Source organism: Oreochromis niloticus, linkage group LG11 (assembly GCF_001858045.2).
Source record: "Oreochromis niloticus isolate F11D_XX linkage group LG11, O_niloticus_UMD_NMBU, whole genome shotgun sequence".
NCBI classification, from domain to species: Eukaryota; Metazoa; Chordata; class Actinopteri; order Cichliformes; family Cichlidae; genus Oreochromis; species Oreochromis niloticus.
The window spans coordinates 17502031-17518969 of NC_031976.2; the positions used below are offsets into that span (position 1 = coordinate 17502031).

At 38.9% G+C, this 16939-nt stretch overlaps 2 protein-coding genes across 3 annotated transcripts; both read left to right on the forward strand.

Annotated features, from left to right (window-relative positions):
* Positions 1-696: 696 nt before the first annotated feature.
* Positions 697-4039, forward strand: LOC109204054 (formyl peptide receptor 2-like). Of its 2 annotated transcripts, XM_025911215.1 has the most exons (3): positions 697-832; positions 2155-2271; positions 2637-4039. In XM_025911215.1, the coding sequence occupies exons 2-3, from the start codon at positions 2262-2264 to the stop codon at positions 3716-3718; spliced, it is 1092 nt and encodes a 363-aa protein (XP_025767000.1). In that variant the 5' UTR covers positions 697-832; positions 2155-2261; the 3' UTR covers positions 3719-4039. The 2 variants fall into 2 exon arrangements, with proteins under 2 accessions (XP_025767000.1, XP_019219776.1); XM_019364231.2 differs by lacking the exon at positions 697-832 and having other exon boundaries at positions 2096-2271.
* A 9742-nt stretch (positions 4040-13781) lies between these two features.
* On the forward strand, positions 13782-16934 carry LOC100698787 (chemokine-like receptor 1). The gene is made up of 2 exons (XM_005472508.3): positions 13782-13852; positions 15396-16934. Exons 1-2 carry the CDS (start codon positions 13843-13845, stop codon positions 16472-16474), a joined length of 1089 nt encoding a protein of 362 aa, XP_005472565.1. The 5' UTR covers positions 13782-13842; the 3' UTR covers positions 16475-16934.
* The last annotated feature ends 5 nt before the right edge of the window (positions 16935-16939 follow it).

Below are 16939 nucleotides of genomic sequence, written 5' to 3' on the forward strand. Positions count from 1 at the left end.
CCATTGTGACATTTCATTTTAAATTATGTTCACTTTTTTGTATGTAAGTTTCTAACCATGTTTAACCAACAGGCATCATACTCTCACAAGAGAGTGATGTTTTTTTTATTGATCATTAAGGCCTTTTTTATTAACCTGTGAATAAAAACATGCTGATGTTGTCTGCATGAAAAAACTGGCTTACACTCTGCTTACTCTTATTTTATTTCACGGGATATTTATAAGGCTGTATACTTTATGTCACAGTGTAGTATTGAACACACTATGGAAATTGAAAAATAAAAGGAATCCTTATATATATAAATCCTTTAAAACATAACCAGCAGATTAACACATTCGATTTTTTGTAGGCTATTAAACTATGAAATACAGTCAAAGAACTAAGGATTGCCTCAGCTTATTATAGGTTTGTTATTGAACAAATGTGCTGTGCCCTTCTCAATTAGGACTTGTGGTTGTTGCAAAATCAAAATGGTATCGCCTCATTATTCGTTCTTAGACTAAAAATACAATTAAGTCAAGAATGTTTTAAAAATGGCTCCAAAACACATTTTTCTTACACAAGGATAGATGTAGAACTGCAAAGCAAAAAATTTATAACAGGTATGATGCTCTGGCCTTGTTATTGTTTGGTGGGCTTGTTTTTGTTTACTTTTGTCATATCCTCATTGACAGCTCCTCCCATCCATTGAAAGAAAACCTGTTTAGTATACGGTTTATATTACTTTCTTCTTATAACCAGGACAGAGGAGAGAAGAGAAGGTGCGGCGAGCAGAGGAGCTGAACAGTGAGATACCAAAAGAACAGGAAAGAAGTTATGAGACCAGGGCTGGTAAAGTTTAAAAACTGAACTAGATAAATACTGTCACAAATGAATACTTCATCAACATTTTAACATTTTTTTTAAAGTTTTATTCCTGCTACTTAAATTTTTTTTTTTAAAATTGCATCAAACAAGAAGAACTCAAATTGAACTGTTTATTGTTTACTGTTTATTTCCGCATCATTCTAAGAATTCAACCTTTAGTGTTCATAATGTTTGATATGTTATATAAATTTTACTATAAAATGTCATTTTAAAAAAAGTTTAAAGAGGTGCTGTTATCAAATGAAAATCCAAAACATTTCAGGGCTGGGCTTAGAGCTCAGTGTTTCAAAACCCTAACAATGCCCCTGGTATAAAGTAACAAATTTACTAGGAAATAAGAATAACTGAATGTGTGATTAAGAAAAAAGCAAAACTAATAAATTAATAAATAAACAGAAGAACATAATAAAAACGCACACCTGCAACAAGCTGTCATTTAGGATGGCACTGTGGTAGTAGAATCCTGAAAGAGACATTTGTGGCAATGATTTTGATATATGACAATTTATTTCATATTTTTCAATGATCTTACTGAAGTCAAGTATTCAGTGGAGAGTTCAGAAATTACAAAAGAAATAGCAATATCATTTAAATAAATTATAAACAAACCACTATTAATGCAAATGATTACCCAGTGCCATGTGCAGAAAGTAATGATGCTCATAGTAGTGGTATACACTGTTAAATGCATGACCACTGAGAAAAATCAACTGCTTGAGACAGATGGTATTCTATTATTTGAAAAGTGTCCTTGGGCGCCTCTACTTAGTTCTATTGAACATCTAGATCAACCAGATAATTACAGCTAATGTGCAAACACACAGAAACTCTCCAACACATACATGCAGGAAGGACTACTGTGTTTTTAAAGCACAGCTAATGCTAACAGCATTGACACATAATAACAACAGTCTTTGCCAAGCAGCCACTGTAATGTTATTTGGTGAATCTTTATGCAATAAGCTCTTAAATTTTTAGCTCTTGTTTGTCTTTTGTGTTCATCTGATGAGCCAAAGACTGTCTGTAAGGGTGCATGAATGTGAGTACAGTGCAGCACAAGAACAATGTAGCTAACCACAGTCAGTGATTGTCTACAGTGATATATGTACAACATTGGCACAACATACAGCTAGAAATAATACTCTTGTAAGATTTGTCCAACATTTTGAGTGTCATCACAAAAATGTTCATTCAGTTCAGGCAAATGTTGTTGCATTAGTGTATTTTGAGGCGTTACTATTAAATTATCTGCTCATTTCTGTATATGCATATTGCTTCATCTGCAGCTGCAAAAACTGAGAGGGCGGTGTAATCAAAGACCGAGCGCAAGTAGAAGCAGTAACTGATAGAGATCAACTTACAACCAAGACAGACTCTCTCAGCTGAAAGGAACATGGGGACGGGTAAGTTAATTTAGTCTAGACATATATTACTATTTCTCTTTAAACTGCATTATGTGAAAGGTTATTTGAGTTCTTGTTAAACGGTTCAAAATGAGGGCAAATACTTGTTATTAATTTTGTTATTAATCACAAAAGAAAATGAGTTAGATAAATGCAAATGCCAACTTGGACACAGAATTCTGTATGTGCATCACAAAATCTATTAAAAGAGTAGAAGTTAGTATTGCATAGAACGTGCAGGTGTCAAGCCCATTAATACACAATTTGGCAACAGAAGTAATGAAATCCTCTTATTTTATCTGTCCATATGATAAATTTAGGAAAAAATTATGTGGGTATTACAACACTTTCTTTTTTGCTTTTAGATAACAGCACTTTCAATGCAACTCAGTCACCTGAACAAGGCGCAGCTTCCACACACATACACACAGCCTCCATTGTCATCTACTGTGTGATATTTATAGCTGGAACTCTGGGCAATGGCCTGGTTATCTATGTGACGGGCTTCAAAATGCAGAAAACAGTCGACTCAGTTTGGTTTCTCAACTTGGCCATAGCTGACTTCCTCTTCACGGCCTTCCTAATTTTCTCGATCATTTCTCTCTCTCAGAGTCAACAATGGCCTTTTGGAGCATTCATGTGCAAGCTCAACACCTTTGTGAGTGTAGTCAACATGTTTGCCAGTATTTTGTTTTTAACAGCCATGAGTCTGGATCGTTGTTTGTGTATCTGGGTGGTGGTGTGGGCACACAACAAACGCACAGTCATCAAAGCTCAGCTTATATCAGCTGGGATCTGGGTGATCGCTGGCGTCTTCAGCACTCCTTATGCCACTTTTCGTACTGTTTCAGCAAGTACTGGGAATATGACCTGTTATTATGAGTTTAAAACTAATGAATCAAAATGGACTCTGGACATTTTTCGCTTTGTTATGGGCTTTGTGATCCCATTCCTGATAATAGTGATGTCTTATGTGTCCATTGGTATCCGTGCAATGCGCATGCCGAGAACAAGGAGACACAGATCTCGCCGAATCATTTTCTCCATCATTTTTGCATTCTTCATCTGTTGGTTGCCTTTCCACATTTTCAATTTTATAGAATTAAGGTTTAGTACTAACTTAGAGATCCTGGGGATTGTTAGAATGTATGGTCCTCTGACTGTGAGTCTGGCTTTTCTGAACAGCTGTTTGAACCCCATCCTTTATGTTTTCATGTGTGAAGAATTCCAGAAGAAATTTCGACAGTCCATTTGTTTTGTACTCGAGAGTGCACTGGCAGAAGACCATTTGTCATTTCTGTCCACCCGCTCCATGTCATCCACCTTTTCAAAAGCTTCCCAAAAGTCAGACACTGCTGCCACTTTAGATCGGATCGACCCAGCCATTTATGAAAACATCCCAGAAAGCACAGTAATCATCACTGAGGGGATTCCTAGGACTGAATAAGAGTGCACCACCAGACAATGTAAATTGAAATGAATTTTATTGAATTGAATGTTTTTGTTTTGTTTTGTTTTGTTTTTTTGTTTTTTTACAAATTTTAAACTCTTGCACAGAAATATAAAATGTCAGCATGTTAGTATGGTACTTGTCTGTTGTTGCACATACAGGGAATATCCCACTATGCTTACACAATGTTTACTTACAATAGTAAGAAAGAGGAGTTACAACTTTATTTAGCCAGAATACATTAAAACCTATGCGTGCTGCATCTCTGCATTAAAATTCACTAAAACAGTTTAACATATGAAGAGATTTTTGTGTTGTTTGTTCTGGGTTTTTTTTACTTTGATGCTGTCATTTTTCCATGATTTGGATTTTCATCATTAAATTTAATTTTAAGTGACTTTTATGTTAGAAGGTAGATGTAGCAAAGCAAAAAAATATAATACATCAATTCTTTCCTAGTTCTTCATGTCATGCCCTTAAGATACTGTTCATCTGTTGTTTGGCTACTCTTTGGGAAACATCTAGCTGTAACAAAAATACAATTTTATGCCTTTCAAGCTGTTATCCTTGGCATTTTTTCATCGGTAAATAAATGGGAACAAATAATGCTTATGAAAAAAGGTGCCAAAATTCATGAATTACAATAGTTTATTTGCTTGGTTGGCTGTTATGTGTAGACACCGAACTGGTCTGTCCCTTAAGTTAGTTGCAATTTTTGTGCTTTATTATGGTAAATGGCCTGTATTTATATAGCGCTTTACTAGTCCCTAAGGACCCCAAAGCGCTTTACACATCCAGTCATCCACCCATTCACACACTGGTGATGGCAAGCTACGTTGTGCAACAGCCACCCTGGGGCGTACTGACAGAGGCGAGGCTGCCTTGCAACCTTCCGATTGCAAGGCGAGCTCCCAACTCTTGAGCCACGATCGCCACGCATTATATATCAGTGTTAAGTGTGTTACGAAAAACATTACTCTGAAAATGGTTAGAGACTGAATGAGTGAAAAAGCAGCCCATTTCTAAAGAAAACTATTGGTCAAGACCCCTTCAAAAATTAAGTAACGAATTCTGACACCTTGGAAACAAAATATAAAGAAATGTATAAAGAAAACATGCTGGACAGTCAGTTTTGTTACATTTACTATTCAGTATGTAAACAAAAAGATGCAATAGTTACAGTTCAAGGAGCAGTGTGCTGAAGTTAGTATGAAAATGTAGTTTATTTTCTTTTTCCTTTTTTTTAATTGAATTATGATATTAAGGTCTGAGATTAGAAAAGATGTACATCCTTGACATTTAGCAACATTTAAAAGCCTTGATTTCAGTTACTTTATATTCAAGTATATTTTTTAAATATGCAAATGACCTTTTTCGGGATTTTTTTTTTTTAAATACATCATTAGGCCTTGGGTTGTGGAGTGCTGTCTTTCTTTCTTTCTTTCTTTCTTTCATAGCATACCATTTCCTGAAAGAACATGATTGTCAGCTCAATAGTCCTACAAAGAACAGTTGTAAGCAGTTGGTTACCAAAGCAGTAAAAATGAAGATCAAATTTACGGAAAATGGTATCAAGAGGGAGGATGTAAATTATGAAGAGAAGAGGGTCGAAGACTGAACCTTGGGGTACACCAGAAGTGACTGGGAATAGACGAGAGTGGAATGATTTGAGTTGAATAAACTGGGAACGGTCAAGGAGATATGATTTGAACCAGGCTAGGGGTGTGTCAGAGATACCAAGACAGGAAAGTCTGCTTAGAAGGACGGAGTGAGAGATGGTGTCGAAGGCTGAGCTCACCAAAAGGATTAGAATGTTGAGAAGACCAGAGTCAGCTCTGAGTAAAAGATTACTTTAAGTACAGCAGTTTCTGTACTGTGACATAATCGAAAACCAGATTGAAATCTCTCGTAGATGTTATAATTGACCAGGTGTGAATGAAGTTGAGCTGCCACTACTTTTTGAAGTATTTTAGAGATGAAAGGTAGATTAGAAATCGGATGGAGGTTGTTAACGTTGTTAGGATCTAAGGAAGGTTTTTTCATACTGGAGTGACTGAAGCAATCTCGAATAAGGAGCAAACAATGCCAGTGGTGAGTGAAGAGTGAATGATAGCAGAGATGAGTGGGAGTAAGGAAGTTAGGCAGGATTTCACAAGCCCTGTAGGCATAGGATCGAGATGACATGTGGCGAGCTTTGATTTACATATGAACTCAGAAATATCAGTTAAATCAGGAAGATGAAAGGTGGAAAAGGGCTCAAACTGGAGAAACGGTTCTGGAGAGGGAGTAGACACAACATTCGAACTGAGTTGCTGGTGAATGTTATTAATTTTTGTAGTGAAGAACAGCATCAAGGAGTTACAGGTTTCAGAAGAATAGAAGTGTGGTGGTAAAGTGTTGGGGGGCTGAAGAAGTTTGTTGAGAAGTGAAAACAGAGTCCTGGAGTTATCCTCACAAGAAGTGATAATACCAGAGTAGAAGCTTTGTTTAGCCTGGTTGATGGAGTCTTTATATTGGAGTACATGATATTTATAGATTTCTGCATAAACAGTTGAACCAGATTTCTTATACCTACGCTCTAGCTGCCGAGCTTTGGCCTTCAATGCTTGGAGGTTGTATAGGAATTTCTTTTATTTATGTATTATTCACATTATTTTATTGTATAATGCCTTGATGCCACTGGATTTTAACTGAGAGCCATGTTAGGCTCAGTGAGACTGAGGGAGCAGAGCGAGTGAAGGAAACAGAGTGAGTTTTTACAGGAGCGAGAGAATCAAGGACACTGAGTAAACAATTATTATAATATAAATTCAAATCATCAGGGGTAGAATAGTGGTCCGGAATCTGAATATTGTCCAATCTGGTAGTAAGAATGTCCATATCAATGTTCTTGATGTTGCGGAACGAAATTAGGCGGGTTGGCTTGGTAGAAGCGCAGCAGAGAGTGAGGTTAAATGAAAGGAGGAAGTGGTCAGTTTTGGGGAAAGTAGGAGAGTAAGGGAGTAAGGGTGTAAGACCAGAACAGCAGATCAAGTCCAAGGTGTGTCCTTTGGAGTGAGTGGGAAAGTCGATAAACTGTTTGAATTCAAAGCCCTCGAGATAGGAGAAAAGTCTCTGGTGAGCAGAAGGTTAGTATTATCCATATGAATGTTGAAATCTCCCATCAAAATAACATTTGGGGAGGGGGTTGAAAGGTGGGTTAGTAGGTTAGCAAAGTCACTGAGGAAGACAGAGTTAGATTTGGGGGGGCGGTATACAGTAGTTTTGATGGAGGGAATAGCTCCAGTCAGCTCACATGCAAGGCACTCAAGGGGACTAAAGGTGTCAACATTAACTGGCACGACTTTCAAGTGCTGGCGAAGAATGATCGTGAGACCACCCGCAATACCTGAGCAGAGAGGTTTCAAAAGGTAAACAAACCCCGGAGTAGTAGATTCATTCAGTTGAGAAAAGTCATCAGGTTGTTGCCAGGTTTTAGTTAAACAGAAAAAGTCAAACTTACAGTCAGATAGGAGGTCTTGGATGAGAGGTCCCTTATTTGTTAGTGAACGGATGTTTAGAAGACGGAAGTTGAGTGGAGTATTTTCTTTTTTGCTAATCGCGGTGGGTGCCCTGGGTAGATGGACTAGAGACTGGTGGTTGACAGCCTGATCAGGGTTCCTGTGAGGGCAGCGAGTAGCAGACCAACACGATTTCATTCCATTGGCGCTGTGAAAAATCCTGCAGGACCCACAATGGATATATCTCCGGCGAGGCTGGAAAGCAATGTCAGGGTGGTAGTGAAGCTCCGCCGGCGATCGGAGCGACAGCTGACCGCAAAGGCGCAGGAGCTCAGCGGCCATATAGTGAAGCAGTCCAGCCGTACAATGGTAGATGAGCATCAGGAGAATCCAGAATAGTGCCAACCAGCACAAGAACATCTTGGCCCACATCTTAGACGATGTAAAGGCGAAAGAGCCAAGCCGGCCGGAGCGACGAACAGGTTGGCTACAGTAGCTCAAACAGTTAAGCTAGTACAGCTCACTGAGAAGATGTCACAGCACATTTAGCTGAAGTAGTAGATGTTTCTGACAAATGATGTAAATCAATCCCTGGATTGAAATGGTCCTGAAGTGTAAATGTCCCTGTATATATATGTTGTTTTTTTTCCATGTTCAGTTTTTATAAAACTATATATCCATATGCAGACAAATATACATACAGTATCTCACAAAGGTGAGTACAACCCTTACATTTTTGTTAATATTTTGTTATATCTTTTCATGGGACAACACTGAAGATTTGCCACTTTGATACAATGTAAAGTAGTCAGTGTACAGCTTGTATAACAGTGTAAATTTGCTGTCCCCTCTAAATAACTCATCATACAGCCATCATTGCCTAAACCGCTGGCAACAAAAGTGAGTACACCCCTAAATGTCCAAATTGTGCCCAATTAGTCATTTTCCCTCACTGGTGTTATGTGAGTCGTTAGTGTTACAAGGTCTCAGGTGCAAATGGGGAACAGGTGTGTTGAATTTGGTGTTATTGCTCTCACACTGTCTCATACTGGTGACTGGAAGTCTAACATGACACATCATGGCAAAGAATTCTCTGAGGAACTGAAAAAAAGGATTGTTACTCTACATAAAGATGGCCTAGGCTATAAGAATATTGCCAACACCCTGAAACTGAGCTGCAGCACGGTGGTCAAGACCATACAGCAGTTTAACAGGACAGGTTCCACTCAAAACAAACCTCACCATGGTCAACCAAAGAAGTTGAGTGTGTTATATCCAGAGCTTGTCTTTTGAAAATAGACGTATGAGTGCTGCCAGCATTGCTGCAGAGGCTGAAGGTGTGGAGACTGCGCCTGTCAGTGCTCAGACCATACACACACACTGCATCACATGGCTATCGTCCCAGAAGGAAGCGTCTTCTAAAGATAATGCACAAGAAACAGTTTGCTGAAGACAAACAGACTAAGGATATGGATTACTGGAACCACATCCTGCGGTCTGATGAGACCAAGATAAGTACTCCAACATGATAACAACCCCAAATACACCTCCAAAAAAAGAACAGTGCCCTGATAAAAGAAAAAGAAAAGAAACTGAGGGTAAAGGTACTTGACTGGCCAAGCATATCTCCAGATTTACACCCTATTGAGTATCTGTGGGGCATGCTCAAATTGAAGGTGGAGGAGCACAAGGTCTCTAACATCCACCAGCTCCATGATGTCATCATGGAGGAGTGGAAGAAGATTCCAGTGGTACCCCGTGAAGCACTAGTGAACTCCATGCCCAACACAGGTAAGGCAGTGTTGGAAAATAATTGTGGCTGCACAAAATCTCGACACATTGGGCACATTTTGGACATTTTCACTTAGGGGTGTACTCACTTTTGTTGCCAGCGGTTTAGATGTTAATGGCTGTATGTTGCGTTATTTTGAGATGACAGCCAATTTACACTGTTATACAAGCTGCACACTGACTACTTTACATTGTATCAAAGTGTCATATCGTCAATGTTGTTCCATGAAAAGATATATGTAAAATATTTACAAAAATGTGAGAGGTGTACTCACTTTTGTGAGATACTGTTTATATGTAACTGTCTAACCTAATCAAATCCTGTTTTTTTTTATATGCATATTCTATATTATGTTGAATACTTTCCTTCTTGTTTTAGGTAACATCAATTCCACAACAGATCAATCATCTGAACAGGATGCAGCTTCCACACACATACAAACGACCTCCATTGTCATCTACTGTGTGATATTTATAGTTGGAACTCTGGGCAATGGCCTGGTTATCTATGTGACAGGCTTCAAAACAGTTTTTTTTATACGGGCGACACGGGCGGTTGCCCGGGGCGGCATCACGGGCATCGGCAAAAAAAAAAAAAAAAAAAAAAAAAAATTGCTTGTACTCATGCTGCCCCGACATCAGCCAGCGCATATTGGGAATGGCACAGGCACCGATCGGTTTTCTATCGCCCATTTGCTGGGAGTAAGAGCGCCCTCCGTTTGCGAGATGCGCCTGCTGCTTGCTGCACAGGGAGGAGAGGGCGGGGCGGCGGGGGATTCTCTGGCTGGCTGTTGCAGCATTTAATAACCAACTCGCAAAATAAAACAAAATAAAAACAAACCAACAAACACGAAAACACCAGACATCATGATACAGACTTATAATTTGCACTGGTGTTTTTTCGAAATTCAATACGCGAAAAGTGTACCACCAGTGTATGAATGTGAGCGTGAATGAATAATGGCATTGTAAAGCGCTTTGGGTGCCTTGAAAAGCGCTATATAAATCCAATCCATCATTATTATTATTAAAAGTGAGCGCGAGAGCCCTCGGTGCGCCTGCTTGCCGCTGAAGTCAAAGTAAACTTTATTGTCATCTCCGCTACATACAGTACAGTATATAGAGAGACGAGACGACGAGGCTCCAGTTACAGCAGTGCAAGTAAACAAACAATAAATATAAGAAGAGTAAGAAAATAAATATACACTTTAGGACTCGGGGTAAAGGGATCAATAACAATTTAAAATTTATAATTTACAGTTTGATGATTTAAAGTCTCACACACAATCTGTTGAAAGGGGAGGGGGGGGCGGCTGCTTCCAAATAGAGCACATTTCATTCATAATGATGTAAATCCAAACCCATTATGTATTCATGATTTGAATCCTGGGTTGTGTGAAATCCCAGAAATACACCTTAGACAAAGTGAATCTGTGAACTAAGATGTAGGTCTATTAGGTTATGTTGTGGTGATCCTCGGGTTGGGGGATTTGTGTTCCTACTGGAGTGCAAAATTAAAACCAATGGAAGATGGACAAGAAAAGTTCAAAGCCATCAGGTGCTCAGTTTAGAAAAAAGAGAAAAGAAGAGGAGGAGAAACGAGCAAAAGATACAGATAAGTAGATGTGTGATTGGATAATGGCAGGTCATCCTGAAAGAATCAGAATCATACTTTATTAATCCCTAAGGAAATTATGTGGATTACAGTTGCTCCAATAAGAAATGGTAAAAATAGTAACAGTAACAAACTAAATTCCAAACAATACATTATGTTACAGATTTTAATATTAATTAGTCAGTGTCAATTGTTAATTTGTCCTGTTCTCATTGTATGATGAATTATGATGGCTGTTTGGTAGCTGTTTGCATACAATGCATACTCTCTCTCTCTTCATATGTGTGTGTGTGTGTGTGTGTGTGTGTACGTGTGTTTCTCTGGCAAAATTCAGTATGGTTCCGACAACAGTTTTATGTTAATGTATAATCCTTAATATGTTTTGTGTGTGGGGGGGGGTCCGAGGGGCCCGTCCAGCAGCCTGCCTCCGCTGGAGGGTCCAAGGGAACCATCCAGCCTGCAGTGCCACCACCGGCTCCATTGTTTGCGTCCTGCCTCACCTGTTCCTGCCTCGTCTGGTCCTGGTGCCACACCACCGCCTCATCCACATCTGGCTCGGCGTCGGCGTCCACCTTCCAGGCCGCTGACTGGACTTTCTCTGCGGCCACCTGAACTGCTCGGATTTCTGTGCTGTCGACCCCCCGGGTCGCCCTCCTGAACTGTCTCTGTGGACTCTGTTTTGGTTATGCTCCGATTGTATATACGCGCTGTGTTTTCCTTTGCTCTCTGTTAGCTGTGTGTTTGTCTTGTACTCCTGTTTAGTTTCTCTGTTACCATTCAGTCCTTAGTTCCTCTGTTCAGAGTTTTCTTTTGTTTTTGTGAGTTTTATTTATGAGGAGATTTTTCCAGCAATAAAGGTGCGTTTTCAGAGTCCTGTTCTTGGGTCCACATTTCCGGCCTGCCTACCACACAGCATATCATGACAAAAACCTGGTCACCTATTTTCTGTTGGATGTAATCAGAGGACCGGCTGTTTGGGGGTAGCATTATCTTGTTTTCATATTTAATGGTCTAATGTCTCCTGACAGAAATAAGACCAACTCCCCTTCCACAATTTTCAGTAGCATCTTTTCAACTTCACCCTTCATCAGACTGCAGAGGACACTAAACAAATGTTTTGTTTCAGAAGGGGTAAAATTACTAAACATTACTGAAATCTTACCAAATCAAAGTTAAGGTTCTCAAACTGAAGCCCCAATTTGATTTTTACCAGCATAATTATGATATCTTGTTGAATTGTAAATAGTTGGTTTTTGTATTTTATAATTTATTTATTTTTTACATTTTATGTGGAGTGAATAAATAAAAGCATTGTGGCAGAGGTGTGGTCTTGTGTCTGCTGCAGAGGAGGGGTGACGCAGTGAGCTCGGAGGGAAGACACGGAAGCGTGGTGGGAACAGGTGTGTCTGGGCAGGTTGATTGATGATGAGTCTGTGTATTCTGTTCTAGTGACGGCTGGGCAGAAGTGAGGTGGCAACAAACCAGGATTGTCTGCATCCTGAGCTGAAAGGCTAACAAAACCACATTTTGTGTTGCCATAAATAAAAGGGCTGCTGCCCAAACATAGTGTGTGCGTGTGTGTGTTCCGGGGTCCTGTGTCACAAGCATAAAAAATTATTCATTTTGTGCATAATTTTATATTGTTGTTGATAATAAATTAATTAAAGCAACAAAACAACCTGAAATGCTGCTTGGGAGCCGAAAGAGCTGATTCTCTAAAAAGAGCTGGAATTCCCATCACTAGTGGCATCAATAGATGCCAATCAATAGCTCAGGATGTCCTCTTACAGGATATTGCAGTAGGACATATATGAATTACAGGAATGGTGCTTTATGTAAAGGTCTCACACTCATGTCCCTGGCAAAAATGAATTGCTGAGTCTTTGAAGAATATGCGAACCCAGGGACTCGTATTTGTCCACCACAACAATCCACTTCAACATCTTGCCCCTGAACAGACACAGGTCACATAGCCATCCTTTCCCTTAAGAAGTCAATCACCATCTAAGGTGTTATTCAGTTTCAGTAGCAGTTATTGCACTGAAGGTCTGATGTGTTGCTGTTTTTACTGACATTTCCTGTAGCTTCATGTTGCTGAGTCATTTTAAAAGCACAGAAATCACAGAAGGTAATCCTCACAAGGCAGCTGTAAGCTCACTGCAGCATTTAGATGATCCCCTCCCGGATTTAGTCTGTATGCAAATTGCAGAGGAGTCTCTCCAGTGCCTTCATCACATGTGATGTGGGGGCAACTGGATTATAGTCATTCAGTTCTGATGGTGTTGGATTATTCAGTGCAGAAACAAGACAGGATGTTTTCCATAACACGGGTATCTTCTCCTGAATTTCTGTTTTTGTATTTTGGTTCTGTATTCCTTATTTAGTCTTCTGGTTATGAAATTATATTTACATTCCCAGGCTTAGGAAGATGCTATGTTCTGTACCTGTAGTTTCCTGATTGCATTTTCTGTTGGGTTTATTTATCCCCTTTTGTATTCCCTTTCTATCCCTCCTGTCTTGCCTTGGTGCCATCCCTTCTGTGTGTCTGTCAAGCTCTGGTGTCTTTGTCTTTATAAAAGCTGCTGCAACACATGCAGGAAGGATTAGTTTAGAGCACAGCTAATGAATATTTTAACAAAGAAACCAAAACACCTTCATATGTTTCTCATCCCAGCATCATTGAGTACTTCCATATAGCATCGATATTTTACTGGATTTTACTACTTGTACTGACAATTAATAATAGTCTCTGCCAAACAGCCACTGTACTGCTGTTTGGTGAATCTGTGAAACATAAACTCAGACAGCTAGTGAGTGTTTGATAGGTCAGAGAGTTGTAAAAGTGTATGAGGAAGTATGAAAGTTAGCACAGTGTAGCAGAAAAAATATACTTAACCACAAGCAATGACTCTTATACAATATAATATGCAAAACACAAATACAACACACTGCAATAAATACTACTCTAGTAAGACTTGTACAACCTTTTAAAAGTAATCCAAAAATATTCATTTAGGTTCACCAAATGTCATGCACTTCTCTGTTGCTTCATCAGTGTATATTGAGGCATTTCTGTTATTTTGTCTTTTCATTTCTGTCTGAGTATTGCCTCATCTCCAGCAACTCAGAGGGAGGAGTAATCAAAGATAGAGAGCAAGTATAAGCAGCAACAGATAGAGATCAACTTAGAATAAAGTCTGTCAGCTAAAAGAAACATGAGTGGGGGTAAGATGATTTACTTTAAATATAAAATGTATTAGCATTGAACACTGATATGAATTCCTGCTAAAGTGATTTAGATGATGCATGCCTGTTATCATTTCTGATTACAACATAAATTAACTTAAACAAATTCAAAATTTCAGCTTGTATAAAGTACTTCACATAATCTGGTAGTATATTGGAAGTAAGGGTTGCATAGAGGATGTGACATGGTCAAGCACTTAGTTTTTTTAATTAACTGCATTGCATATGCATATATATGCACTACCAGTCAAAAGTTGTAGAACACCCTAATTTTTTCAGTTATTTATTGCAGTTCAGTTTAGATCAAGCTTGAAGTGGTGCATAGGTAAATGGTTGACTGCCACAGGTAAAAAAAAAAAAAAAAAAAGGTAAGGTTACCCAAAACTGAGAAATAGTGTATATTTCAAAATTATACAAAAAGACCTTTTTCAGGAAACACAGCAGAAAGTAGTGCGTTGCTACAGAAATGCTGAAAAAAAGGCAATTAGGAATGGAAGAGTGACAGACCCTTGTAACACTTAAAAATGTAGGTCTTTCCTACAGAGAAATTGCAAAGAAAGTCAAGGTGTCAGTGAGTACTTTTTCCTTCACCATCAAAAGGCACTCAGAAACTGGACAAACTCTGACAGGAAGAGGTTTGGCACACCCAAAGCTGAAATGACTGAATCAAAGGAAAAGTTTCTGAGAGTTAACAGCTTGCATGATAGGCAGCTTACAGGACAACAGCTTTAAGCACAGCCTAATATTAGTCTCAGTTTTAACTGTAAAGAGAACACTTCAAGCTGCAGATTTGACAGGATGAGTTGCAGCAAGAAAGCCATTACTAAGATGTCAAAGTAAGACAAAGAGGCTTGGGTTGGCCATGAAACACCACCATTGGACTACTGAATACTGGAAGAAGGTATTATGGACCTTCATCTGCATCCAGGGGTTCATCCTACAGCAAGATAATGACCCAAAACATAAGTCCAAACTATGCCAGAAGTACCTCAGGAATAAAGAACAAGATGGTAAGCTTGGAAACATGGAGTTGCCAGCACAGTCTCCAGACCATCGAGCTGGTTTGGGATAAACTGGACAGAACAGTGAAAGCAAACTAACCTTCAAGTGCCACATGTTTATGGGAAATTCTTTAACAGATATGGGAAGAACTTTCTGAAGAAATTTTGATTTCTATTGTAGAAAGAATGCCACAGGTGTGTTCACCTGTTATATCTGCCAAAGGTGGCTGCTTTGATGAGTCAAAAGTTTAGAAAACATTTTGGTCTATAAATTGATTCAATTATCTCTTATTTGTACTATGCTTTCATTTCAGAATGCAATGAGACATTAAACTGCATAATTTTCAATAAAAACAGAAAAAATTGGGATGTTATAAAACTCTTGATTACACACACACACATATATATATAATGCATGTAATCAAATATTATTTTTTGTTCTTTTGCCCTTTTTTTCTGTGCATGCTATATAATGTGTTAAATAATAATCTTTCTTAAAATACTTTCCTTCTCGTTTTCAGGTAACATCAGTTCCACAACAGATCAATCATCTGCACTGGAAGCAGCTGTGAGACACATACAAACAGCCTCCATTGTCATCTACTGTTTGATAATTATAGTTGGAACTCTGGGCAATGCTCTGGTTATCTACGTGACAGGATTCAAAATGAAGAAAACAGTTGACTCAGTTTGGTTTCTCAACCTGGCCATAGCTGACTTCCTCTTTACAGCCTTCCTGATTTTCTTAGTCATTTCTCTCTCTCAGAGTCACCGATGGCCTTTTGGAGAACTCATGTGCAAGCTCAACACCTTTGTGAGTGTAGTCAACATGTTTGCCAGTGTCTTCATTTTAACAGCCATGAGTCTGGATCGTTGTTTGTCCATCTGTGTGGTGGTGTGGGCACACAACAAGCGCACAGTCTGCAAAGCTCGGCTCATATGTGTTGGTATCTGGGTGACTGCTGCGGTCTGCAGCACTCCTTATGCCACTTTTCGCACTTTGTTGGAACATAATGGGGCACATGTCTGTGGTTATTCTATGACACCTGAACAGAAATGGAGTCTCAACATTTTTCGCTTTCTTATGGGCTTTGTGATCCCATTCCTGGTCATATTTGTGTCTTATGTGGCCATAGGCATACGTGCAATGCGCATGTCAAGAACAAGGAGACGCAGATCTCGCCGAATCATTTTCTCCATCATTTTTGCATTCTTCATCTGTTGGTTGCCCTTCCATGTTTTTAATTTTATTGAAGTAAAGCATATGACTAACCCTAAAACCTTGGCCATTGTTACAATCGTGGGTCCTCTGACTGTGAGTCTGGCTTTTCTGAACAGCTGCTTGAACCCCATCCTCTATGTCTTCATGTGTGAAGAATTCATAAAAAAGCTTCGACAGTCCATATGTTTTGTACTCGAGAGTGCTCTGGCAGAGGACCATTTATCGTTTATGTCCACTCGCTCTGTGTCATCAACCTTATCAAGGATTTCCCGGAAGTCAGATGCTACTGCAACTTTGGAGAAGATCGACCCAGCTGCTTTTGAACCCTGCACAGAAAACAAAGTAGTCATCACTGAGGAGACACCAAACCCCGAATAAAAACTCGCCGTTGGCAATATAAATTTGAATTAATTTTCTAATGTAAAATTTAATCTCAGGATGATTCAGATTGTAAATTTGTGCAAAAAAATCTAAAATGTCCACGTTTTCTTGTTTTGTTTTGTGACCCCTACTGTTTTCTTTAGATTTTTCTAACTATTCCAGGGGAAATCTCACTATATGCTCCATGCAGTAGTAAGAAAACTAAACTAGCCATAATAATAGAAAACCTATGTGGTTGTGCTGAAGCTTTGAATTGTGGTATTTAATTTGTTAAAATTAATTATGTAATCCATACAGTCATATTAAAATTTTTCATTTAAGAACAGCTTTATATTTGTGTATTTGAGTAGATTATTTCATGTTTATTAATATCAGCATCCACTGAACTGTAACCAGAGACTAAACTTTGAGCTTTTTGCATTTTTCAACCTGTGAATAAAAACATGCTGATCAAGTACATTT